At 44.3% G+C, this 27,270-nt stretch overlaps 1 protein-coding gene across 2 annotated transcripts; it reads left to right on the top strand.

Annotated features, from left to right (window-relative positions):
- The first annotated feature begins 1,712 nt into the window (after window positions 1-1,712).
- Window positions 1,713-26,018, top strand: il1rap (interleukin 1 receptor accessory protein). 2 transcript variants are annotated; one of them, XM_084351989.1, is made up of 12 exons: window positions 1,713-2,208; window positions 8,224-8,315; window positions 12,832-13,027; window positions 13,303-13,386; window positions 15,354-15,573; window positions 15,789-15,954; window positions 16,117-16,188; window positions 17,148-17,277; window positions 17,679-17,827; window positions 18,852-18,995; window positions 19,943-20,086; window positions 23,686-26,018. In XM_084351989.1, coding segments are annotated over exons 1-12 (2,232 nt in total). In that variant the 5' UTR covers window positions 1,713-2,206; the 3' UTR covers window positions 24,519-26,018. The 2 variants fall into 2 exon arrangements, with proteins under 2 accessions (XP_084208115.1, XP_084208116.1); XM_084351990.1 differs by lacking the exon at window positions 23,686-26,018 and adding an exon at window positions 20,582-21,874.
- The last annotated feature ends 1,252 nt before the right edge of the window (window positions 26,019-27,270 follow it).

Here is a 27,270-nt window from a genome sequence, read left to right as displayed (position 1 = left end):
AAAAACACAACCGGACGAGGCTGAAACCATCAGCTGACATGACGACGACAAGAAAGAGCTGAAGAGTTTCTATCTTTGTTCTTCTGTTCATGGACAAACTGGAACACAGAACAAGTCAGCGGTGATCAACACAAACACAGGAACACATGTTGGCCAGTTGTATGTTGTGACAACACACAGCTTATAGTCCGCTTAGGATCAGGAAAATATCACATTTATCTTAAAATACCCGGTTTGGTCACAAAAACACACAAACACAGCTGGAAAATGACCCGAACCTTCTCGAACTGATCCTGCGCAGATGTTCAGACAGTGTTAACATGACGTCAGCTCGTCAACATGGTTTTTGCAGAAACATTTCCTGGAAACATTTTCTAACTTTTAACACCTGAAGACTTTTGATTTAAACACGTTCAGATGTTTGAACTCAGGTCGTTCAGTTTTATGACACGTGAGAAACAGCCTCATGAGTCTCTGATGACGTCACAACCTTTCATTCCAGACGTCCACCTGTATTTACAGCCTGACGCCAGCAGGGGGAGACATGACACCAGCAGACAGGAACAGGCTGCAGCTCAATTCAAAGAAGCTTTATTGAACCAGGAAACGTTCACATTAACAAAGTGCGTTTGAGACTGAATAACAAGAAAATCAGTTTTTTATCTGCAGAATGTAATCTGTAAAGTAACTAGTAACTAAAGTTATCTAATACATGTAGTGGAGTAAAAAGTACAATATTTGTCTCCCAAATGTGGAAGAGTAAAGTTACAGACTCAAGTAAAGTACAAGTACCTCAAAATTGTACTTGAGTAAAAGTACTTAGTTACAGTTCATCAGTGGAAACATAAAACTCAACAAAAAAGCTCTTTGTGTTACTGAGATGATTATCATCATGTATCAGTGTTTGTAACCTGGAAAGTAACTAAGTACATTTACTCAAGTACTGTACCAGCCCGATTCAAGTTACTTTACTTGAGAATTTTCCATTTTCTGAATTATTGTAGCTACTTTTTACTCCACTACATTTATCTGACAGCTTTAGTTACTAGTTACTTTTCAGATTACCTTCCTGTCCAGTGAAAACCTCGTATCTCTGGATGTGCTGATGTTGAATGTTTGTGATGACTGTTGTAAAGAGTACACAACAGTCATACTTGTACTTAAGTACAATACTTGTACTTGAGTAAAAGTCTTAAAGTATCTGATAATGTACTCAAGTATCCGAAGTACGAGTAAAAGTAAATGTAGCAGGTAATCTGCAAAGTTACTAAAGGTATCAAATAAATGTAGTGACGTGGAAATACTTGAGTAAAGTAGGCTCAAAACTGTACTTAAGTAGGCCCACAGTACTTGAGTAAATGTACTTAGTTACATTCCATCACTGCTTTTGATACTTCAGTACATTTAATATCAGATACTTTCAGACTTTGACTCGAGTACTGTTCATGTGTGTGACTTTCACTTGTACCAAAGTAATATTTTAACACTTCTACTCGAGTACAGTTACTTTTGTACCCTGCAGTCCTCCAGCTGGACGTGTGTCTGAGCCTGTTATCGATCAGCTGATCAGAGGCCTCGTGCTGTTGGGAAATCACGGATCGATGTCGCAACAGAGAGCAGGAGGAGGAGCCCCGACCGGAATACACGCGCACACACTTCCTACTCACACACACACACACACACACACACACACACACACTCAGCTGCTCTAACTTTGTGTTTGTCGCAGATTAAACCAGGAAGTCTCTGCGCAGCCTCACTTCTCCGCTGTTGTTTCTTCCGCCGCTAATTGAAAAACTTCTGCGGCTTTAATTAGTGACTGAGCACGTGACCGTGACCCGCGCTGCGCATCAGTCACCCCCGAACCGGAACAGCCGCCTGGCGCCGCCGCCGCTCAGCTGGAGGACCTCCCGGAGCTCCGGGGACCGGCCCGGTGCGCCGCCGCGCTCCTCCCGGAGATTTACAGCCGAGATCGAGCCCTGACACCCGGCCGTTCATCATCAGAGCTGCGGTGCTAACCGGAGTGACACACACACACACACACGCACGCACGCGCGCACGCACACACACACACACCAAAGTCCAGCTCTGGATCCGCCCCGCCCCCCACACCGCTCAGCTCCGCCCGCCGGGACGTTCAGCTGTACAGCCCGGACCGGTTCATCCCGACCGGACACACCGAGCAGACCCTCGCGACCTGCTGTCAATGTAAGTCGGCCTCCTGCGGGGCTTTATTTTCTCATTCAGTGGTTTTCTCTATGGAGTCTGGTGCTCTGTGCTGCTGCTGCTGGTCTGTCACCAGCCTCACACCGAGGACCGTAAATGTTCAGCGCGTTGTCCGAGGACAGACTCGTGTCTGCTGCTCGCTCGCACTGAGAATCCTGCGTGCGGAATATTATTTAGAAATCTCTCAATTAAATTTGTTGTCGGTTGTCCCTTCTAGTAAACACGAGTTGAAAGCACAACTACACACGTTCATGATTCAGACGGGTGTGTTCTGCATTTCGGCACACAAACAACACAACAACAATCACCCTGCGTAACACAACTTGTGTTAATCATTTTTCTTCAGATACGCACAAAGACCTTTAAAGACGTTCATGAACGTTAACTGTCGCAGCTGGTTCATAATTTATGAGCCGAACTTACCACAAACCTCCCAGGATTTGCAAAATGTTTTGTAATTTGTAAAAAGTTTGGTTCAATATTTTTTTATTTTCAGACGATGAAGACATTTTTAAACGACCGTTTTTCAAATGAAGATCCTCTCCACTTAGTGGAGGTCAGTGTTCTCTCCATCGATCCCGTCTGATAATCAGATTATCGTCAATCGGATGAGTTTGGGGAGTTTGCAGCGATCAGCAGAAACACAGCTGAACACTGCAGTCCACCTGCCTCTTCATCCTCATCATCATCTTCTTCATCATCCTCATCATCATCATCATCATTAGCAGTTAATGAAGAAAACAGGAGCCAACAGACCGGCAGAATATTCCAAGTTTCACTTCTAATCATCAGATTTTTAATTAAAAAATAGAAATTAAAATGATGACTGGCACAAAATGTTAATCATCATCATCATCATCATCATCATCATCATCATCATCATCATTAAGTATTTATAATAAATGAACATAGGAAACATTGTTCATCACAGTTACAAATATCTGCTCAGCCCACGAGAACAGAGCTCCACAGATCAAACATCACATTTAAAACAAAGACCTTCATCCTCAGTGTCATCAGGCTGTGACCAAACATCTCAGCTCAGGATGAAGGTTCCTTCCAACAAAACAAGAAGAATTCAGCATTTCTTCATCTGTTCACATGCAGCTGACATGAACAGCTGTCCGTCCGTCCGTCCTGCAGGACGACTGACTTCATGTCTGTCAACTGTCAGTTTGTTGGTTTGTCTTCAGATTTTATTTTATTTATTTTATTAACCTTTATTTATACAGGTAAGATCTCATTGAGACCCAGGGTCTCATTTACAAGAGAGACAAAACAGCAAAACACAAAGTTACAGACTAACTGAACATACAGGAGGCACAACACAGAGCACACAACATGAAAATAGTATAGTGCAAACTACAAAGTGCAAGAAAAATAAGACTGGTTAAGTACATAGACGTCTTCAGACGTCTTCAGACGTCTTCAGACGTCTTCGTTTGTCCAACAGTGTGAATCTGAACGACTCTTCATTAACTGTCAGACGATGACTGAAACAACTGTTGGATTATCAGATTATTTATGGTTATTTTCTTTTAATCAGCTAATTGTTGCAAACCAACGTTTCCTTTTACTCTGAATTTCCTCATTTCTTTTTTATTTCAGAGTCAAAGTTCTTTGTATTTAAATTAAAGCTCAGTGAACTTCCTCCAGTGGAGCGATGACTAAAACTACCCAGAATCCTCTGGGGCAAGGGGGGTGATTGTTATCTGTACCTGACGCATATTACACGCTTTATAAACACACACACACACACACACACACACACACACACACACACACACGTGTGTGATGGATGGTGTTGTGGAGCAGCTCTGGTTCTGTATGTCCCTCCAGGGATCCACTCTCTCTGCCTGATCGTCCTGCATGACTCTTTATCTCTCCATCTGTCCTCCTCTTCCTCTTCCTCCTCCTCCTCCTCCTCCTCCTCCTCCCTCTCCTCCTCCTCCCTCTCCTCCTCCTCCTCCTCCTCCTCTCCTTCCTCTTCCTCCTCCTCCTCTCCTTCCTCTTCCTCTCCTTCCTCCTCCTCCTCCTCCTCCTCCTCCTCCCTCTCCTCCTCTCCTTCCTCCTCCTCTCCTTCCTCCTCCTCCTCTATGTAAATATGTTGATCTGAGGTTTCAGTCGTGTTTCAGGAGTCTGCAGCGGTGACGATGCTTCAGTTAGTTTCTTGTTGTGACGTCTGTCAGACGGATGGTTTGTGTCTGCTGATGTATCTCAAGTGTTTTCATGTTGTGGTTTGATAAACGATGTTTCCAGTGTTACAGAGCTGCAGTGTGTCGTCTTAAAACCAGAAATCAGATGGTGATTTAACACTTCCTGTCCCCTCGTCTCAATGTCTGTGAGTGTGTTGGTGTGTTTTCAGTTAAACGTGTGAAATAAGGTGTGTGATAGGCTGAACATATACACTCATCATTAAATGTCTTCCGTGTGTTAAAAACAGTTAGCGGTTGCTAACAAGTGTCTGAATGAGACTACAGAGGTTGTCGGGGACATTAAACGTCCTCACAGCGAACACGGAGACTCGTCTCCTCACTAGTCCGTCTTTACAGGCCCACTGCAGTTAGTTAGTTAGTTAGTTAGTTAGTTAGTTATTCCATCCAGGTCTCTGTATGCCTGCTTTCTGTAGTTTGACCACAAGTGTGCAGGTTATTATTTATGGTGGGTCGGTCGGTCAGTCGGTCGGTGGGTTGGTGGGTCGGTTGGTGGGTCGGTCGGTCAGTCGGTCGGTTGGTCGGTCGGTGGGTCGGTCGGTCGGTGGGTCGGTGGGTCGGTTGGTCGGTCGGTGGGTCGGTCACCCCCTAACCCTGCCATTTAATGTGTGAAGTGGAAAATCTGAGACATAATTCTGTTGGACTTGATGTGAAGTGCTTATTTTGTTGAGTTAATTTCAACATTAATAAAGTAAAAAGTCTCCTGCACGCTGTCCACTTGTCTTGGTCTTCTTACAAGACAACCTGATGAAGGTCTACTTGCTGAAACTTTGTTGTCATTAAACTTGAAGTGGACCTTCACACCTGTCGATGTTCAGGTGTGTAAAAGCTGCTCTGTGAACATTAATGAACTCTGATGAGATGAAGCAGGAGGGACAGAGAGGTGAGGGTCATTATCATCATCATCTCCCATAACGAGCTGATGAGTCTGACCTCTGCTGAGAGAGAGAGCGCTGACTCAGCATCGTTTCAGCAGACACACTCAGATAAACACATCATAGCTGGAAAACTCACCACGCTCACACCTGCTAACATCTGGATGTTGTCTTTAATGTGAACGTGTCCTCTTTGTTGGTTGTTTTGTTGGTCGCCTCTGCAGCAGATGATCAGTTTTGGTCTCAGTGTCTCCAGTAATTCGCCCTGAAGAATCTGAATTTGCTCCCTTGTTATTCGTCCTCTGGTGGTTTCTTATATTTTGTCTTATTGTAATTTAGCTTTGACAAATATTTTAAGTTGAATTTTTAAGTTTCTGGGTTTCATTTGAACAACAACACAGTGTGTGTAATGTACATATAACGATGACAGATACATATATCTGTTGAGAAGAGTATAAATCATGTCGGCTGGTCTTCATATTATTGTTATTATTATTATTATTATTATTATTATTATTAGGGCCCGAGCAGGGAACCTGCAAGGACCCTATTGTTTTTGTAGTGATCATTTTTTGTCCCAAATTTTGTCCAAATGATCGCATCACTGCCTGAACATCCCCCAAAACTCACCAAACTTGGAATATATGTCCCACCTGGCGAAACATTTTATAATCTGTTGTCGTTGTCAATTTCCATCACTAGGTGGCGCTATAATCAAGGAAAGTGCGTTTTGGCTAATAACTCCCACATACTTTGTCGCACATTCAAAAACCTCATATCCACACGTTCAGTGAACTGTGCTGAATCTCCTGATATAGGCCACGCCCATATCCGCCTACTGTTTTTTTCGCTAGCTCGCAAAATGTCGCAAACCTACTTTTTCGAACTCCTCCCAGGCAATTTCACTGATTTACTCCAAACTTTGCACACAGCATCTGTGGACCGTTCTCACAAAAGTTATTAGAAGAATTTTGATATTCCAAAGAAAACTCAACTTATTAAATAACAACTTCCTGCAGATTTCCTTCAAAACAGGAAGTGTTGCATATCTCCACATTGGTTTGTCCGAATGACATGAAACTCAGGATACTACTTCCCCATGAGCCCCTAAGGCTCTGTGCAAAATCTTGCCCGATGACCACTAGGTGGCGCTCGTTAAATTGAAGCGTACATTATTTACTAAAGGCAGGAGAAGCCCACCCAAACACGGACAGTTAAGACGTGTACACAATAATTGGGCAATGGGGACGGGTAAGCAGCACACCCCGACGCGGGTGGACTGCAAGGGCCCGTTCATTTTTATTATTTTTTATTTACTTTTATATGTGAATATTAGCATGTTAGCTCAATAGCTCCCAGGTCATGTGAACAATTGACTCAAAATCATGTTGGGATCATGTAACTACACTGGCTGCATGAGATACACCTCTTGTTTTTACATTTAACATCTTTTCATATTTCTTAGTAATTTTTATTATTTTTTATTATTTTTTATATGTAAATATTAGCATTTTAGCTCAATAGCTTCCAGGTCATTTGACCGATTGACTCAAAATTAGTGTGGGATCATGTAACTACACTGGCTGCATGAGTCATGGGTCACCAGATTTGGCCCGTAGCTCGTTACACATGAGTACGTTAATTCGATACTACAACTGCCCTCATGTGCAGCACGATAGCTCAGTAGCGCCCCCTAACGCCCACTTGTGGCTTTTCCCATTAATTTTTTTTCATTTCTACGCCTCGTACTTTATTTCACTAGTCCTACAGATTTAACGCCACAGACTTCACACTCGCTAAATATCATCTTCAGACCTTGATGATGACACCTTGTCAAAAGCTTTCGCCTCCGATATACATATGTATCATGACCAGACGCAAAAAATACCCCTTGGCACCGAAACCCTCAGTCCAACAGGAAGTCGGCCACTTTGGTTCACAGCGGCCATTTTGTCAAACTTGAAGCCCCACCTCATACATGCACATACACTAACGAATTTCGGCACGCATAAGTATCGTGACCAAACGCACAAAAAAGCCTCTAGGACCCACAACCTCAGTCCAACGGGAAGTTTGCCATTTTGGTTCAAAGTTGAGATGTTGCCGCCATTTCCACCCATTTCCATGGCTCGTACTTTAATTAACTTTCCCTACAGATTTAACGCCACAGACTTCACAGTCACTAAGACTCATCCTCATACCTTGATGATGAAGAGTTGTAAAAAGCTTTCGCCTACGTTATTCCTGGTGGGCATGACAGTCTGAACTTTCAATGCTTGGCCACTGTAAGAGCCACGTCAATGTGTGGTGTGTGTTGGACACAAACTGTCCACTAGGTGGCTACGTTGCATTGTGGGTCAGCCTGATATCAATCAATCAGACGTCATTTATATCGCACATTTAATACAAATACAATGTAGCACAAAGAGCTTCACACAATAAAAGCAAGCACAACAAAACAGAAGTGAAACCAAAAGACACACACACACACACTTTCTCTCACACACAACACATACATGCATTTCTGACAGAAGCTTACTGAGGCGCTATCTTTCGCTCAGCTATGTGCTGTGACGCCAAACATCATCCAGTTTACATGACATTCACAGGCTGTTTTCTCCAAATCACACACTACAACATGACATATGATTGATGGGTGAGCTCTCGGGCCACATAGTGGACAGACTCGCCCTCTGCGTCTGCCCTCCGACGGCGCCACGGCCCGACGTACGTGGGGGGGCGAGGGCCCGTTCATCGCTGCTTGCAGCTTTAATTATTATTATTATTACAAGCAGTAGTTTTATTTTCCATTTATTGTTACCACTTTCTGTTTTGCAGTTTGTTTTTACTATAAAATAGTACTTTTTCTCTCTTTCTCTCTCTCTCTCTCTCTCTCTCTCTCTCTGCAGGGCGATCGTCGTCTCCACCCTCCTCTTCCTCTTCCTCTTCGTCATCATGGTGAGGATGACTCCGGCTGTCAGTCAGTCCACTGAGCCTTCAGGTAGGTTCCTGATTGAAGCTCGTTAGACACGAATCACTGACACCAGTTCAGCCCAGTTACACAGCTGACTGACACATTCAGAACTTCCATCTGAAAAACATGTTTTTTAGTGAGACCCGTACTGAAAGTCTTGGTCCTGAAGGTTTTCTGGTTTGTTTTAATGTAAAGCTGCACAGATATCCACACAGCAGCCGCACGGAGGATTTCTCTCTCAGCTGAAGGAAATTAAAAACATGAAATATGATCCTCATGATTTTTTCTCAGAGTCCACATTGTGACTGCTGAAGGTAAAAAATCTTTCCCGTTCTTGTGCTGCGACTCTGCAAAGACGAGGTTAATTAAAAGGCGAGGCGTTCGCCCCGCGGGACGAGGAATGGATGGGTCCAGAGAGGAGGCTCATTTGTAACGCTGTCTGAGGGTGAGGGGGTGTTGGGGGGTGTTGGGGGGAGGAGGGGGGAGGACGCTGGGAGGTCGGTGTGGAGGAGGATGGATGGAGGGAAGGTGAGGAGAGGAGGGGGAGATGAAGTCTGAATGAATCCTTTGGGGGAACAAACTGCTGTGATGCACACTGTACACATCCACATGTGTAATGTGCCGGAGAGCAATGACACTTAAAGCTGCAGTACCGTCAGTGACCACCAGGACAAACAAAGCTGACTCAACACTGAGGCTCTGAGGCCACTCAGGCGGTTCAGGAAGCGGTTCTACACGGTTACGGTTCAATCACTCTGGCTGGCTGGTTGGTTGGCTGGTTGGTTTGGCTGGTTGGTTTGGTTGGCTGGTTGGCTGGTTGGTTTGGCTGGCTGGCTGGCTGGCTGGTTGGCTGGTTGGTTGGTTTGGCTGGCTGGCTGGCTGGCTGGTTGGCTGGTTGGTTGGTTTGGCTGGCTGGCTGGTTGGCTGGTTGGTTGGCTGGTTGGTTTGGCTGGCTGGCTGGCTGGCTGGTTGGCTGGTTGGTTGGCTGGCTGGCTGGCTGGCTGGTTGGCTGGTTGGTTGGTTTGGCTGGCTGGCTGGTTGGCTGGTTGGTTGGCTGGTTGGTTTGGCTGGCTGGCTGGCTGGCTGGTTGGCTGGTTGGTTGGCTGGCTGGCTGGCTGGCTGGTTGGCTGGTTGGTTGGTTTGGCTGGCTGGCTGGTTGGCTGGCTGGTTGGCTGGTTGGTTTGGCTGGCTGGCTGGCTGGCTGGTTGGTTGGCTGGTTGGTTTGGTTGGCTGGTTGGCTGGTTGGTTTGGCTGGCTGGCTGGCTGGTTGGCTGGTTGGTTGGCTGGCTGGCTGGCTGGCTGGTTGGCTGGTTGGTTGGTTTGGCTGGCTGGCTGGTTGGCTGGTTGGTTGGCTGGTTGGCTGGTTGGCTGGCTGGCTGGCTGGCTGGCTGGCTGGCTGGTTTGTCAGCAGGATTACATGAAAGCTACTGAACTGATTTTCACCAAACTCAGATGGGGCATGAGACTCGGCCCAGAATTGACCTCATTAACATTTGGTGCTGATCCAGATAAAGAACGGATCCAGGAATGTATGAATGTCTCAGAAAATAATTTTTTTTTCTCACCATTAAGATAACTACATAAACCTTTCATCATTTTAATGAGTCAAATGTCTGCAGATCCAGCAGGACCTGTTCTGGGTCCAGAACCTCAGGTTGAGACCCTGAAGTGTAGAACAGTTTCAGCTCTGCTGGTTCTCCTGAACACTGAACGCTGGATTAATGGAGGCTCTCTACACCTCGTGTGTGTGTGTGTGTGTGTGTGTGTGTGTGTGTGTGTGTGTGTGTGTGTGTGTGTGTGTGTGTGTGTGTGTGTGTGTGTGTGTAATTGACCTGTCAGGTTTTCTCAGCTCCAGTATTAGTCTTTCTATTAAAACCTTCTTCAACATCCATCCTCCTCCTCCTCCCTCACTATCCATCCATCCATATACACCAATACCTCCAACACACACACACACACACACACACACACACACACACACACACACACACACAGTATCGTCCAGCTGTGACAGGCTGCTGTTGGTCTGAGTGTCCTGCAGTCTGAGCTGCTCGTACATCAACACTGTGTCATAAATGTTCAGATCTGAGACGCAGTCAAACATAAAATGTGAAAATCAATTTAAATTCTTTATGTAAATCTCAGTTTCAGTTTGTACATCCTGATGATAAACGGAGATTTTTACTGTAATCAATACATAAATCTAGAATATTAACTCGAGTGGCTCTCAGTAGAGCGCATACCTCCGCCGAGCCACACGCATTAGTCATCACTGTTATTATCACGTATTGAACCGTCGTCTTCATCCTCCCTCTAATTAACTCGTCCATTATAAATGAGGAGCGTCTCTGATTTGATTGGCTGAGGACTGAGTCAGAGCTGGAACCATTAGTCAGTTAAATCTATTGGCAGATTGTTGGTTTTGGTGACTAATGGCTGTAATGACCGTGTGGGAACTTAGTTTGTCTTTTTAATGTGGTCGTCAGTTGGTCAGTCGCTGTCGCTGTAGAATGGTTATAAATGCTGAATGCATCAGGGTGGAAACATCGATGGGTTCTGTCAGTTTGACTTTATTCAACAAAAACTGAAACGCAGCGTTGTAAAATAATCCAGAGGATCCAGCTGATCACAGTCAGATCGATGAGCATGAAGAGTTTATCAGCTGTGAGTCAAACAACAGCTGATGTGGCAGAAATTCATCACGAGTCTAAAAAAAAGTTCAGGATTAAAATCTGACTTCATTCGTCCTCTCGGCTCAAAGTGCTGGAGATGTTTGGTTCCTCCTCGTCTGTTCAACCCAAACCCAGAAACTTCAGTGTTGGATCATTTTTTTATTTTCCAGCTGACAGTGACGATTTGATTTTCTCCTGACGAAGCTGCTGTGATTCACCCGACGTGGTGACACGTGTTTGATGACGTCATCATGTTGTGACTTCATTCACAGGAAGATGTTTTCACTGTGGACTTGGTCTGATACCCACTGAGCCTGTTTTTCACTGGGTTCAGGACATTTACAGGTCACAGCTCGTAATGGTTTTGGGTTTGTTGCAGACTAGTTGATGTCATGTTGTTCTCTGTGTTTGGACAAAATACTAATCTGAGTTTCTTAACTCCACACACACGTGGTCACTTTGAATGTTTTTATGTGAAAATCTCTGAGGTGAACTGGGGACATGGTGTCCAGGACTGACTGACGGGGCTGTGAGGTCCTCTGATCAGTTTGTTGGTGTTGGATTAAAACTGAAGTTGTGGCTCCTGAACTGTGAAACTTTCTCCGTTTGGACTTCAGATCTGTGGATATGTGATCTTAAAATAATGTGCAGATAATCTGAGATTGAAGCTGTGAGATTCACGTGCTGAGATATTTTGAGCCTGGCGGTCAGGGTCGTGTTTCACTGAACTGTTGGGTGTTTAAACCAGATGTGTCTCGGGTCTCAGATGAAGTCCGTCCTCTGCAGACGTGATGAGCTCCAGTGTTTTAATGGAGCAGCTGCCCTCTGTGCTTTAATCCTTTAATGAGATGAAGTGTAATAACGTTGTTCCTTTAACGAGGCCAGTTAACGACCACATCCACTAAGCTCTGTTTGATCCTCACATACAAACTCTGGATGAGAGTCTGGACCAGGTCCAGGTCCAGGTCCAGGTCCAGAGAGAGAGACGTCCCTGTAGCTCACTCTATCATCATATATCAAGAACTTATACAAGAACTTCATAACAACAGGAACGAGTTTCTGCTCAGTCGACCTTTTTCTTCTTCTCACGACGATTTATCAGAGGACTTAATGGATATGAGCTGAAGTGAGTGGATAGCTAATGTCGCTAACGGTTATCTACGACACCGGCGTGACTGATTATTGATTATTTGGGATGGCAGAGTGTGTGTGTGTGTGTGTGTGTGTGTGTGTGTGTGTGTGTGTGTGTGTGTGTGTGTGTGTGTGTGTGTGTGTGTGTGTGTTGAATTGAGAAGATGCACCAGCTGAGATAATGATTAGCAAATGTTTGTTTTATCTTTATTGAACAACTTTCAAATGTTGCTTTACATCGTTTCATAGAAATATATAATTGAAATATTTCCTTTTATGCATGAAACAAACTGAAAGAAAGAAACAATAACACAAAAGAGAATATAGTAAAAGAAACTGATACATATCAAAATCATATTTTCATATTTCATTTAATCATATTTCATGTTTTTGATATAAACATCTACTAAATACCGTTTTATCTCCATGAGACAGAATATTATTATTTATATTTATATAATATATTATTATTTGGTCTTAAATCAATCTTGTCTGTTGTTATTTTAGAAAAATGAGGAAATAAAATCATAAACTTACTCAAGAGATTTCCGCTTCCACTGCAGTTCTGTGTGTTTTGTCCAAGCGGTGTTGCCGTACCTCGCTGTCCAAGATGGCGGTAGTCTCACATCGGGTACTGACAGACAGACGTGCAGTCAGGGAGATGGATGACTGCTGTTACTTGTTCACATGTGATTGGACGCTCTGCTGTTGAGCTGACCTTTGACCCCTCCCCTCCTCAGAGCCCAGTTGTTATGACTGGGGGGAGTCCAGTAACGGGACGGTCCGGGTCATGGAGGGGGAGTCCGGTTGGCTCTCCTGTCCTCTTTTCTCTCATCCCTCCGTCTACAACTACACCTCCACCCAGAGCGCCGGACACAACCTCGTCTGGTACCGCCTCACCGAGGGCCAGGACCTGGAGCAGCCAATCACGTACAGGTACGACCACCTGTTCAACATTTACTAATGAAGAAGTATTTACACTGAAATCCAGATTTCATACCTGGATTATCTGAGTCCTCTGTGTTTCCTCACTCAGTCACTGAGTAACTGAGTGATGCAGCTGGTCTGACGAGCTCCCTGCTCTCAGGATGGATGGTGTTGTGGAGGCGAGCAGCTGATTAGCGTCACTACATCAGACTCAGACTGTTCTAATGTCGCTCTAATTGAATCGAGTGTGATTGACGTTCCCTCTTTAATGTGATTCTCTGCAGCCCGCGCTTCACTAAAGACAGAGACAGACTGTGGCTGCAGCCGGCCGCCACCGCCGACACCGGACAGTACATCTGTATGCTACGGTAAGACTTTAACCACCGGATGTGATCCACCCTCACCTCCTCTGCATCGTACTGCTGAGCTGTACTTCAGTGACGCTTACGGAAATCGGTGCAAGCGCCTCGGTCTTGACCGTCATATGAATAATGACAGTAAAGCTCATTAAAGCATTTATCAAATGATTCTTCAGGAGTGTTTTAAACAGAGCCCGATCCACGACTGAGATCATGAAGTGTGTTCATGGTAAGTTGGCAGCTGTCACGAGAAATACGTTGCTTGAATAACAATTAAAAGAAAATCCTCATCAGTTCTCTTAACTCAAATAAGCGTGACAAAACTACCACGTCCAGTGTTGCTGCTGTTTGGTGTGAGCCGAGACTTAGCTGGTCATTTTGCTGTTCCTCTGTTCTGTTGTGACAATAAAACAAACTCATCAAAATCATATTATTTCAGCGAGGACTCATAAATAACTACAAATAAGTAATGTTACGGAAATCTGTTGTATGCTTTGTTATGCGTTTCTGGACTTATATACATATATATACATATATACATATATATATACATATATATATCGGCCGATATATCGGAATATCGGATTTTTAAATCATCAAATATCTGTATCGGTATCAGCCTTAAAAATCCTTCATCGGTCGGGCTCTAGTTTTAAAGAAGACCCTGATGTTGCAGCTGCTCTCACACTCAGACACTCGGACCTGTAGATCCTTCAGATAAAATCAGTTTCGATCCTCCGGCTCGCCGACACTTAATCAGCTAAAGTGGCCTCGAGAGCGTCTTAAAGACTGAAATGGAGACTCGTCAGCTGGCGGCGGTCCAGACATGAGTGTGACCCTCAAACAGGATGAGCTGATCTGCTGAGGAGGTCACACAGCTTTAATCACTGCATGGTTCTGGACCCTGCAGGACTCTCACTGATGAACAGAAACAACACATGCAGCATCTTCAGTCAGCCAATCAAAAGAGTTGACTGTCCTCTGTCCTCCAATCAGCTGAGACGATCCAGATACATCAGACTGAACTGCACAACCTTAAAGACACCACACACACACACACACACACACACACACACACACACACACACACACTCATGGTAGATGGAGATCAGTCTTCAGTCCCTGCAGATGTTAATCTGAGCCTCAGCAGGAAGTGACATCACTGCTCTGTGGTTCAGGTTTATTTAACCACCAACAGTTTTTATCATCGATTTAATCTGAGTAAGAAAACGAGTCTTGATTCTCTGTCAGCTTGTTGAAGGCGACAGGAAACTGTGGAAACACTGACTCTTAACCTGCCAACACACTTTCTATTAGTCACCACAACATCACCAGACTCCCTTCACAAATGTGGTGATTTTAAGAGTTGTTGAGTTAAAACAAACTTTGTAACGTAGTGAAACTCTGTCTCTGACAGACTCTGAATCATTGTCTCCTTCTTGTAAATTCAGCATTAAATGAAAACAGTAAGTTGTGTGTTTCCTTGTAGAAAGTGTCAGTTTGTGGCAGCATGGCTGTACCAGCCTGTCTGCTTCTGTGTCTAAAGTGCTAAAGTCTTACCTGCCAACATTTAGCAGCTGTTTGAACACACTGTTGGTGTTGAGAGCTGATCACAGGTGACTCAGTTCACATGAATGTAGCTGTGAACTGACTCATCTTTGACTTCTCCTGTATCTGACTGATCTGCTGTGTGATCTAGTTTTACTTCCCTGTGTGGTCTGATGTCACTTTGTGCTTCCTTCGTCTGATAACCTTCTGAGACGACCGTCCTGCTGCTTTCCGTGGTATTTTGCAGGTTAAAGCTAACGAGGCGTTTGTGGTTTGCTCCGCTCATGTTGTCCTAGATTTTATTTCACAATCTTCCTCTGAACTTCTGCGTCACTCTTTAAGACTCTTGGAGAGCGTTCAAACATCCAATCAGAGAGCTTCAGGTTCGGTTGATGATGTTCTGTCTGTCTTCTGTCTCCATCTCGCAGCAACAAGACGTCCTGCAGTAGGATCGCCATGCGCCTGAAGGTGCTGCGGCCCGACGAGGTGGCCCGCGGCTCCGACTGCGCTGTCGCTGCGTCGACAAGCCATTTGCTCATCGCTTTGGAGAAGGGGAAGGCGCTGGACTGTCCGGATCTGCAAGACGCCGCCAAGATGGCTGACAGCGAGCCGACTGTCACCTGGAACTTTGTATCACCCGTCAGCTCGGTAACTGAATAATGACCGTGTATTTCAGTGCGAGCGGACTGCTTCACACACTCTCATTTCAGTGGAGCGTCTTGAGGACAGATCAGTTTGTGTTGAGCTGCGTTTTAGCACAAAGAGCTGAAACTTCCGTTACCGCCACAAGCTACAACATGCAAATCATTTTAGCTCTTTAAAACCCTCGTCTTGTCCTCTGTCCTCTGTCCTCTGTGTCTCAGGTGTGTCAGAAGGATCCATTCTGGAACTACCGGCGGCTGATTGGAGTCAGACTGCGCATCGACATCATGATGGATCAATTTCAGGGTTTATATTACTGCACAGTGCACTACCAGAGGAGAGGGAAGACACTCAGCTTCACCCGGAGCATCAACGTCAGCGCAGTCTGTGAGACAAACACTGTACCTATACCAAAAGAGTTAACCTCAGTCATCGTCTCCTCCTGATGATACGACTTCATATCATCGGGAGATGATGACTGAGTTTACATTTTGAGTGAACTGTTCCTTTAAGAACGCTGAAGGTAATCACTGCTCTTTTTTCTCTCAGATCCGCCAAATTTACCCAAACAGCCGACCATGATCCACCCGGCCAGGGACCAGGTCTACACTGTCAGACAGGGTAGGTCAACGTCTCATCGCTCCGGCTCGTTAGCCTGTCAGCTAGCCGCGCTGGCTACTGAAAAGAAGAACAGGTTCATGATCGGCGAGGTCGGAGCTTTGACGCTCTCTCACGACTGTGAACGTTACTTTATGGAAGACGAAGCTCTGCGCTCACTGAGGGTGGAGGTTACTGTAGCGTTGACACCGGAGGAGAACAGACGTTGTCCTCAGTACGAATGTCTTCCTGTAGCGTCCTGACGGAGACGGGACTGCGGTGTGTCCAGATGGGAGCGTCCCTTCATCTGTTCACGCAGCGTGTTACAGATTCGCGGCCTCCGTCTCGTCTCGTCCACCTGCAGCTCCCGTCTCAGGACATAAAGCTGCTCTGGCAGTGATGGAGGAGGCTCGTCCTCTGCCAACAACTTCCTTTAAATTGGTTTTTCCTGAGAGCAGCTCACAGGAGGTTCAACATTCGAAAAGTTAATCGTCCGTACAGAATTAGTGGAGGCTGCAGGAGCTCGTCTCATAAAACAGAACCGGCCGTTAACAGCGTGTCCGGACGCCATCAAACCTCCCGTCCCGTGTACATGAAGTGTATGTCCCTGCAGGATTACATCAGCAGCCTGTGTTCACTGAGACACGTGTTTTATGTCCAGACTGCTCCCACATTAATCTCCATTTAAGACTGAAAAAATTCCTCTTGACCAAAACGACTACAAGGAGACGCAACATGAACACAAAGCGATGTGAAATACAAACAAACCATCAACAAAGACACAGACTCGCCACCAGGAGACGCAGAAGAGTCAAACAAAGCTCCCGTTCCTTCATCAGCTCTGTGTTTGAGACTGAACGTGACGTGGGATCCTGCTCATACCAACACTAACTTATGTGATATATATATTTATATATTCAGTGATGTATTACACTCGAATCATAACTGCTGAGGTCTAATTCTGAATGTTCTCTTCCTGTCAGACACGGAGGCGCGTCTGGTGTGTCGAGGTCTGTTCCCCTACCTGGAGTCTACACCTGAGATCTGGTGGACGGTCGATGGGAAGAAGCTGGATAAACATCCAGAGCACGATCGATTCTCCGAAACCACCAGGTGCAAAGACGTTGGTGATTTTATTTTAGCTTGTGCTACTTTTACTGACTTTAGTCAAACCTGTTTCCAGCTGCAGCTTTAATCCCTGAAACTGAGGCACAACTCAGAAAAGTTGGACTCAGGAAGTCTCATCTTCTGACCGGAGAACATCCAGGAACTATAAGACACAAAGGAAACACAGCCACAGGTTGAAGATTTTGAGAAATGAGTGTGAAAATCTTTAAAGAGATAAACGACACAAAAAGTCACCTCTGAAAAACATCAATCACATGTGGGAAATATTGTTACTGTTATTACAAAAACTAAACACGGATTTCACTTACAATCACTAACCTGTGTGTGTGTGTGTGTGTGTGTGTGTGTGTGCGTGCGTGTGCGTGCGCGTGCGCGTGCGTGTGCAGGCTGGTGAAGTGGGACTACGGGGACCAGACGATGGAGAGCGAGCTGCTGATCCAGGGCTTCCAGTCTGAAGACCTGAACAAAGAGCTGAACTGCTCGCTGAGGAACGAGAAAGGCTTCATCACCCGCAGAGCTCAGCTGGAGGAGGAGGGTGAGGACAGTCTGACGCGCTGGTGGAAATGTCAGCAGCTCTCTGACTTCCTGTCTGAGTTTCATACTTTGAGGGAAATTCTCTTCTTGGCCGACTCACTCAGAAGATATAAATCAGTCTTATCTGACTTTGTTACACTTCCTCGTGTTGTTTCACATTAAAAGACCAGGAAAGACTGGGTGCAAGATCTTTCTGCTGCTAGAAGGCTTTTATTGTGAAACTTCTACAGGATGTGTAAGAGCTGCATTTAATGTTATTTAGTTTATTTGTGTTTACAGGATATATTGATTATTTAGGATGAATGATCTGTTAAAACAATGAATTGTATTTGTAGCAGTAAGTGTCCCTCACCACCTGAGGATGGAGGAGGGCGGGGCTTAACCTTTAGGTTTTGACGGGGATTGACCGCAGCATCACCAGATCAATGGAAAAGTCATATTTAGTTTTTGTTTCTGTGTTTTGACAATAAATTATATTTCATGTGAGAACAACTCGGCTCACTCCACATTAGCACATGGATAAACAGGACAGGAGCAGGAAAGACTCATTGCTAGATGTTTGGCCACTACAGGATGTGTTAGCTGCATCGTCAACGCTGTTCAGACCTGTTATCATCTGTCCTGACCGACCTCATCACAGGTACAGGTGTGATGCCCCCAAGACACACTGATGACACATCTGTTACTGATCCAACCACTGAACCAGTCGCCTCAACATCACCAGACTCCCTTAACAAATGTGGTGATTTTAAGAGTTGTTGAGTTAAAACAGACTTTGTAACGTAGTGAAACTCTGACAGACTCTGAATCATCGTCTCCTTCTTGTAAATTCAGCAAATGTTCTTCATGAACTTCTTTCTGTCTTTGAGTAGAAACATGGAGTCTGTTTGTCCCAGTGATGTTCTGGTATCACTTAGATTATGTACGCACCTCAGACAAGGAACCATAGAGAAGCAGAGGACATTATGTTGTGACTGTTCCTTTAAATCTACCTGCTCAGGTACTAACCTTCAGCTGTGTTTCAGTGTCGCTGCCGTCGGTGGAGCTGGGCTGTGGTCTCGGTGTGACTCTGGTCCTCATGCTGCTGCTTTTCGTCGTTTATCACGTCTTCTGGTTGGAGCTGCTGCTGCTCTATCGCTCCTGGTTCGGCACCGATGAGCGACACACAGGTGTGAAACAAACTGCAGATCATTTTCATGATTATTTGACGTTTTCTAAATGTCTTCTTTTGTCCAACCAACAAAACCCCAAAACTCTTCATTTACAGTCAGAAATGACAAAGAAAAGCAGCAAATCTTCATGTTTACGAGGCTGGAACCAGATGATGTTTGAGGTTTTGGATAAAAAAATGACTCAATTGATTATCAGAACAGTTGGCAGCAATAGTTGTGATTAACCTGCAGGTTTAAGATTATTTAGCACCTTTTTGTATAATTGAAACAGCAGCAGAAACGTCTCACCTCCACCACTTCAGGTTTTACGTCCTGACACTAAATTTCTTCAGTTTAACGATGATGATGTGCTCTGTCTGGCTGCAGTCGGAGCATCTAGATTATTAAACCTTTAATCAGAAGAACAGCTGAACATCTTCACTGTCTTTACAAAGGCTTTACCTCTGAAGACGAGACCCCGTCACCTGCACTGGAGGACAGAAACATGTACACTTTATTGTTTGTCCTCTGGGTTAATTATTAGTAGTCAGATGTCAGAGTGTCCATGAACTCACCATCAAGTTTCAACATCTGCTCACAGCTGCATTTTTGCTCGTTGTTTGAACAAAGATTGACTGAAAACTTCTGCAGATTTTGATCTAAAACCTCACAGAGCATTTTTAAAAGTATCAGGAAGGATGTGAAGAGCGGAGCGTTTTACTGAACGAGTTAAAAGACCGACAGGACGAGCGTCATGGTGACGGAGGCAGATCAGATCAGATCAGATCAGATCAGATCAGATCAGATCAGACCAGATCAGATCAGATCAGATTAGAGAGGTTCTGACGTTTACGCAAGTCCTGATGTGGTTTTCTATGGAAATTTACTCAACAATCAAAAAGTTCACTTGAAATCACTTATTTGTAATCAATACTGTGTGTGTGTGTGTGTGTGTGTGTGTGCAGACGATAAGGAGTACGATGTGTACATCTCGTATGCGAGGAACAGCGAGGAGGAGCAGTTTGTTCTGTCCACACTGCGCAGCATTCTGGAGAACGAGCTCGGATACTCAGTGTGTATCTTTGACAGAGACAGTCTGCCGGGAGGGAGTGAGTACACACAGTACTGCAGTACAGTACACACAGTACTGCAGTACAGTACACACTGACACTGCAACACACACTCATATTGTAGCACACTGAAGTCTTTGAACTCCACTTGTTGTTTCTTCCTTCCGACAGGTCCAGGTACTAATAGTTTTACTCCTTCTGCTGGTACTGTTGCTGCTACCAGTGGTGCTACCTGTCAGGTTACTGCTAGTACTCTTACTACTACTAATACTGCTACAGCTGTTAGTACTGCTAAAACTGCTCCTGCTCTGTCTCCTTCTATTATGACTGCTACTACTACAACTTCTTCTACCTCCACTTCTACACTAGTACTCCCTTTTTTTACAGATGAACCAAAGACACAACACACAAACTGAAACACAAACCATCATCCATCATCCATCCATCATCCATCATCCATCATCCATCCATCATCCATCCATCATCCATCCATCCATCATCCATCCCTTCATTAACCGCCCTCTTTCCCTGCAGCCATCACAGATGAGACTCTGAGTTTCGTGGCTCGTAGCCGGCGCCTCCTGGTGGTCCTTAGCCCGGGCTACGCCTCTCAGGGCTCCCAGGCTCTGCTGGAACTGAAGGCTGGCATCGACGGCATGGCGCTGGGGGGACACCTGCGGGTGATCCTGATCCAGTACAAGCCGGTCCGGAGGCAGGGCTGGGTCAGGGAGCTGAGGAGGGCCCGGGTGGCTCTGGCGCTGGTCAGGTGGCAGGGCGACAAGTCGAAGGAGCTGACTTCCCGCTTCTGGAAGAGGCTGAGGGTGGAGTTACCTGTGAGGAGGGTTAGCAGCAGGGAGGAGGAGGAGAAGAAGGAGGTGGCTCTGATGAGGCTGAGCAGTCAGAACAGCACGAACTCACAGACGGGACTCATCAGTAACACGGTCAAAGACCCGCAGAAGGTCCTGAACTCTGCAGCGTAGAGACGAGGACCATCCAAAGACATTTCACAGTCAGACGGAGACTTTACTACAGAAATATGTTTTCAGCGTCTTATGATCTCAGTATTTTTTTATAAAACCCTCATTTTTATTAAGCTGGTCTGAAAGTCTACAGAGATGCTAACAGGTGTTTGATGATAAATCAAAGGTCAGTGTGGAGGGCTTCATTAAACATATAAATACAGGAATAATCATATATATTGAAAGCTGAATACACTGGTCTCCTATGAAACTAGACATCCTTTGGCATCTGTTGGACCAGTCCTTCAGTATTAGTCCTCCTCATTATCCGCATCATTACCATAAATCACTTTTCATCTGCACACTATCATCACGTTTATCACTTTGTACTGTATATTTAGTTATGTATTTCTCTATAATGTGTCCCGACAACACAGCGTTTCATTAACAGTAGTCATCCCTACAGTGTTTCACAACATTGACATCGAGGCCTTTGACCAAAGATATTGTGATATTTGAATTTGTCATCCAGTCCATCATTTATGAAGAGATTTTTAAAAATATATTATAATATATTTAAAAGGCAATCCAGGCAAAATATCAAGAAACTCGTGGAGCCCTGACAAAGACCTGCTTTTTAAATGATTGCCCTGTTAATGATTAAGCCACGCTAATAAAGGCATTTTAATATTTCCTTCCTCGTTTGTAGATATTTTCTGTTTTGGATTGCCTCTTAAATCCCCCTCAACTCTGACACAATAGTTTTGGCTACACTGTGTTAAATAGAGCAGCCAGTCATCTTCTCTTTTTTCTGTATCGTAATATAACCTAAAAATAAAACATTATTTTAAGGCCTTATCGCCCTGCACCTGCGTCAGTATTCGTATTATTCTGAAAACAACAGGAAAGACTGAAGGAATTGGGTCATTAGTATCTTCTGATGGAAAGTGCTGTTGATCTGTTGGTGGCGCTGGAAGTGAAGTCTAAACATCTGCCAGGTCGGTGAGAATGAATGAATGTCTGTAACACTGAAATAAAACTGGGTGTTGTCTGCATAGAGGAAGATTTAATATCTCATATGCACCAGTATTTAAAAGCACAGCAGCTTTAAAACGTTAGATTAAACAACTGCAACGTTTCAAAGTAAATATGTTTACACAGAAAAACTCACCTGAACATTTCTTTAAAATGTTGTAATTATTCTGCACGTTCTCTATTTTTTTTTTTTTTTATGTCACTGTTACCACTTTTACAAATTCTGTGTATTTCATAAAATGTATAAAATATGGACCTCAGGGTCTGTAAAGTGCCTTAAACCTGCTTTCTTTCTAATGTCCAGCAGAGGGCGACGCCACTAATTCTGATTGATTCTGATCTGAAAAAAACAAGATGGCTCAACTCAAGCTGCAAAACCGTAGTCCACAAACCAATTATGATATATACACACACATATATACAGTATATATATACGTATACATTATAAATGTTTGGTTTACACGTTCTATTTTTCTTCAAAAAAAAATACTATATTTGTCTGTAACACTTTAAATGAACAGTATTGTGATGGGAAATACATCTGCACTTTCTTATGCTCTTTGTTGTGTATTTTAGCATTTTAACATATTTGATCTATTTTTTTGAAATAAACACATTTTTCATCTAACAGTAAGTCATCCTCATTATTCATTTCAATGTTTTTCATTTCATGCCGTCTATTTGCACCAACACTCATTATGCACGTGGTTAAACTCATAATTCACACACTGATTCTCTTGATATTCTTGTTCTGTGCGGATGCTCATGTGAATCACAGCTCATGTCCACGGGTCTAAATATTTCTACCTCTTATTACCATGTATACTTCAAATTATTTTTTTTGTAGGGTTAGAGTTTAATCTGCAACTTCAGCACCACAGCAGAGAAATGTTTACATGAATGAAGTCTCCCCATCATCCAGTCTGAAAGAAAACAGTCAACAAAATGTTGATGGATTATTGATCTTTAGATCGGTTTGTTCTCTGCATGTTGATTAAATAACCAACTAGATTCACTGGTGGCGGCCTGACAGGTAAGAACTGTACACCTGGAGATGTGCTGTAAAGTAACATGATCCCGCAGCAACCGGCTGAATCACGAGCGCAGGTGTTCACATACTTGCCGGTATACGTGTTACTGGAGGACACTAGATGGCGCACCTTACACACATCCCTATACTGCCCCCTATCGTTCATGTGCACATTGCATCTTGCTGTTAAAAGCATCCGGAGCCGTTTACCGACGGGAGGAGAGCTCAGAGTTACTTCTTAACTTGTGGGATTAAAAGTGGATTTATCTTCACTCCTGTTGATCAGCCTGACTGCAGCAGTGACCCGGAGCCGACCTCCATCAGTGTTTCTGTTCTGTAATGTTGACTGCTGACTGGAGCTGGAGAGGAAATGTATGTGTGGAAAATCCCAAACAACAACCTTGAAGCTAGCAACCTACAACTGAAGCAAGTTACCCAAACATGAACACGCTAGCAGCTAGCACTTTTCTTTTGCAGGGACTGAACCGTTTCAATGCAAGTACAAAACAAGTTCCTCCAGACTTGTCCTTCAAGTGTCTCAGCTGTCTGTCTTGTCCTGATGTTAAGTTGTTAATTAAATAGTTGTCTCTGACTTCCTGTTTGTCCTCCGTCAGACCTATCAGAGGCCATCCTGCACTCGATGCAGCGGAGCCGGCGCCTCGTCTTCGTCCTCAGCCCCGACTTCCTGGCAGAGAAGAGCTTCAGCCTGCTGGAGTGTCGCCTGGGTCTGTACCTCCAACACGGCCACAAGGCGTCCATCGTCTCTGTTGTGTGCCGCTCCATCAGTAAACTGCCCTGCGTGGAGGTCGCTCAGCTCCGTCAGGCTGCCGCCACCACAGTGACGTGGCGAGGGAGTCGATCTGAACCGCGACGCTCACGATTCTGGCTGAGGCTGAGGCTGGCGCTGCCCGTCCGGCCGCTCGCTCTGGGCCGGAGGTTGATTGACAGCACGTCGTCTCACTCTGACCTGGCAGCTTTGGCGCTGCAGCGAGTGCAACGGACCCAGAACCAGAATCAGAGAGACGGGGCCAATCAGAGCCGCAGAAACAGGCGGGCTTCAGCTAATCAGAGTCGCAGACTCAGACAGGCCCCGCCCAGAGGGAGGAACAGGGTGATGAGGGAGGAGGGGTCACAGCACAGCAGGAACTGCTCAGGGTGCGCTGGATTCATTGGTCAGGAGGAGGACAGGGGGGCGGAGCTAACAGTGGCAACAGAGCTGCAGCAGGTGTCACATGACAGGACTGAGATCCGGTCAGACCCTGTCCCAGAAACAGAACCCACCCTGATCCCAGACTCCAACCATGACCCCGCCCCCATACCTGACTCTGAACCGGCCCCCATACCTGACTCTGACTCCGCCCCCCCTACCTGCCAGCAGGACGAAGACGAGGCAAAACACAAACAACCGCAGCAGGTGATTGGTTCACGGACTTCTGAGGAAACGTGACGTCAGCAGGAAAAGAGGAGGAGCCTGAGCTACAATTGGCGCCAACCTAGAAAAAAAGCTCAATATGGCTCCGCCCTGACACTTACTCCGCCCCTTTAATTTTTTTATAGACTTAGAGTGACGCTGCGTTCAAGTCACACGGGAAAGATGGTAAAACTTGACAATCTCGTGACTTGAACGCAACATTTTACTCCCATTACAAAAACAGCATGAACTCTGATCAAAGATGCAAAGTGACATCCTTTAATGGAAATAATATAATTCACTGCTATAGAATGAACTGTAAAATGCCTTATTTCACATGAAGCATCAGTGTCCTGAAGCTGAAACTGACTGTGAATGTTTATTAACGATGACAGGATTCAATAGTTTCCGTCGTCAGATGCAAATTGTCTGCATTTAATGAGGAACACGTACAGTATTATTTCTACATGTGAAAAAGACACATCTCGTAGGAATGAATGTAATTTATATGTGAAAATGTAAATTTCTTACATCATTTATGAAAATGTCCAGTTCACATGTGAAAATATTCAATTCAGATGAGGCAAATTCAACATGGAACATTTTTGTAAGTGACATTTCAAACTGTCTCCACGAGTCCACATAATTTGACTTTTTTTTTCATTTTCACGTGTTAAAGTTTCAGATTTTGCTGAACTTCCATCCTACTCAAAGAAGTTAAGTGTAACACAGTTTGAAGTCAGAGCTCCTGCTTGTAGACTTCACGAGTAAGCAGCTGTCTGACGTCACACAACCACTGCAGCAGCAGGGAACCAAATATTCATACAGGTTTCCATATAACAGAAAAAATATCATAAAGAGCCGTAAAATAAAATGTATAATGACGTCTGTTACCTCGTGTTGTTTTCACTCCTCAGTTCAATCCTGCACGACGAAGGTTCACTGGTGGTTACACATCGGCCGCGTTCAGACTGCAGGCGAATCTCATTCAAATCAGATTTTTAGGGCCAAGTGTCCAAATCGGATTTGAAACTAGCTCCCGGAGGTGGTTTCGATCCGGTTTGCAAAAATCGGATTTCATGTGATTTGTGACTGTTCAGACTTCAAAAGAGCCGTCCGGTTCCATTCTGGATGGGCTAAATATCAGATTTTGGCTGGCAGTCTGAACACGGCCTCACAGTCAGCTGAGTTTGTTTACATTTGGGTCGTGCACCTGGAACACACACACACACACACACACACACAGGTTAACAAGCTGCTGCTGTCTGTTTCCTTCTCGTCATTTCTTGGATGTGAAATTAAAAATGTTAAAAAGGTTTCAGCAGAACTCGACTGTGACTCGGATCAACAACATGAAACTAACTTCCAACATTAACTTCCTGTAATATTGTAATACTCAGTCACACTCTGACTTCACGCGTCTGTCTCTGCTCTGAGTGTTATTCATGACGAGTATCCATGATTCAGAACTCGTCTGCTCTCAAACACCTTGAACTCTATGAAGGCTGCATGATGTCTGCTCCGTACTGACGGAGACTTCTGACTGTTTACTGAGATTTTAATCAATAAAGATTTGTATTTAAAAAGGAAGTTCTCCTCAGAGGGTTTCTTTCACTTTAATCTTCATGAATTGCTCTCACTTCTCTGCTGGAGCCCATTTCTACAAGTTAAAGAAAAAGATTTAGATGAAAACTAAACTGGTGAATCATGATGTGATAAAAGTCAAAATTATGAAGATTATCATGAATACAATCATTTTTACTTTTTAAATCTTGTAGTTATGAATTACTGCGGGAATATTCATGTTTTTTATTTTTATCAAGGCTTAGTTTTCATCATTTCTTCTTTCTTTAACTGAGCTTCCACATTTCCACTTTTCAGAATCCTGTTCTTTGTTCTCGTCACTTTGACACTTTGACAATCAGTTATTACCATCAGCTGACAGTAATAAAGCTGTGCAGACGTTATTTGTGTCAAAGGCCTCATAGAGACGGCTGTCCTGTCCTCTGATTGGTGGAATTTTGTACTTGCATTGTAAAATATTCTGCAAACTCGTCTGAACACTGAAAATCATCCTGAAGTAAGAATCAATCAAAGATCAGTCAGTGAAGATGGAAACTCAATATTTATCTGTCTTAGATCAGTCAACAATACATTAGTGTAATGAAAGTAGATAATTAATTATTAACCTAGTATTAGTAGTTTGTGTTTTAGGCTAAAAGTCAAAATTATGAGATAGGAGATTAAAAAAGTTAAAGATTAAAGTTAACATTATGAGAGTAACTAATGAATGAATTAACTCAGCGTCAGTATTTTGTGTTCACCTCCAGCTGATCCCGGCCCCCGTTTCACTGGAATGTCGTGGTCACTCTGTGGAAATAAGACAAAATACTGATGTCATTAAAAGGTCACATTAATAAATAGATGCAGGAGGATCAGACTCAGAGTTCACAGGAGACTTCAGCTGTGACACACGAAGAATCCTGAGTGGATCAGCAGGTGTCAGCGTTTCACTGCTGAACTGTTTCAAGAGGGTTTTGTTCAGTCTGAGCTGCTGAGAACTGAACACTTAGTTTACATCCACTTCAGTTTTAATGTTAATGAAGAAGTCTTTGTTTCTCTTCATGGAGAATAAACACACGTTTTCCTCAAGACTTCTCAGGAAACACTGAAATGATTTCATCATTTGAAATATTGATTGATTAGACAGTGATCACATCTGTGCTCACTGCCTCTCTGCTCTCTGATTGGACAGATTGTGATGATCGATCAGTGAAACCGGTCCTGA

The sequence above is a fragment of the Pagrus pagrus genome, assembly GCF_965226575.1.
Source record: "Pagrus pagrus genome assembly, chromosome: 4".
Classification (NCBI taxonomy): domain Eukaryota; kingdom Metazoa; phylum Chordata; class Actinopteri; order Spariformes; family Sparidae; genus Pagrus; species Pagrus pagrus.
This window is presented reverse-complemented; position numbering and strand designations above follow the sequence as displayed.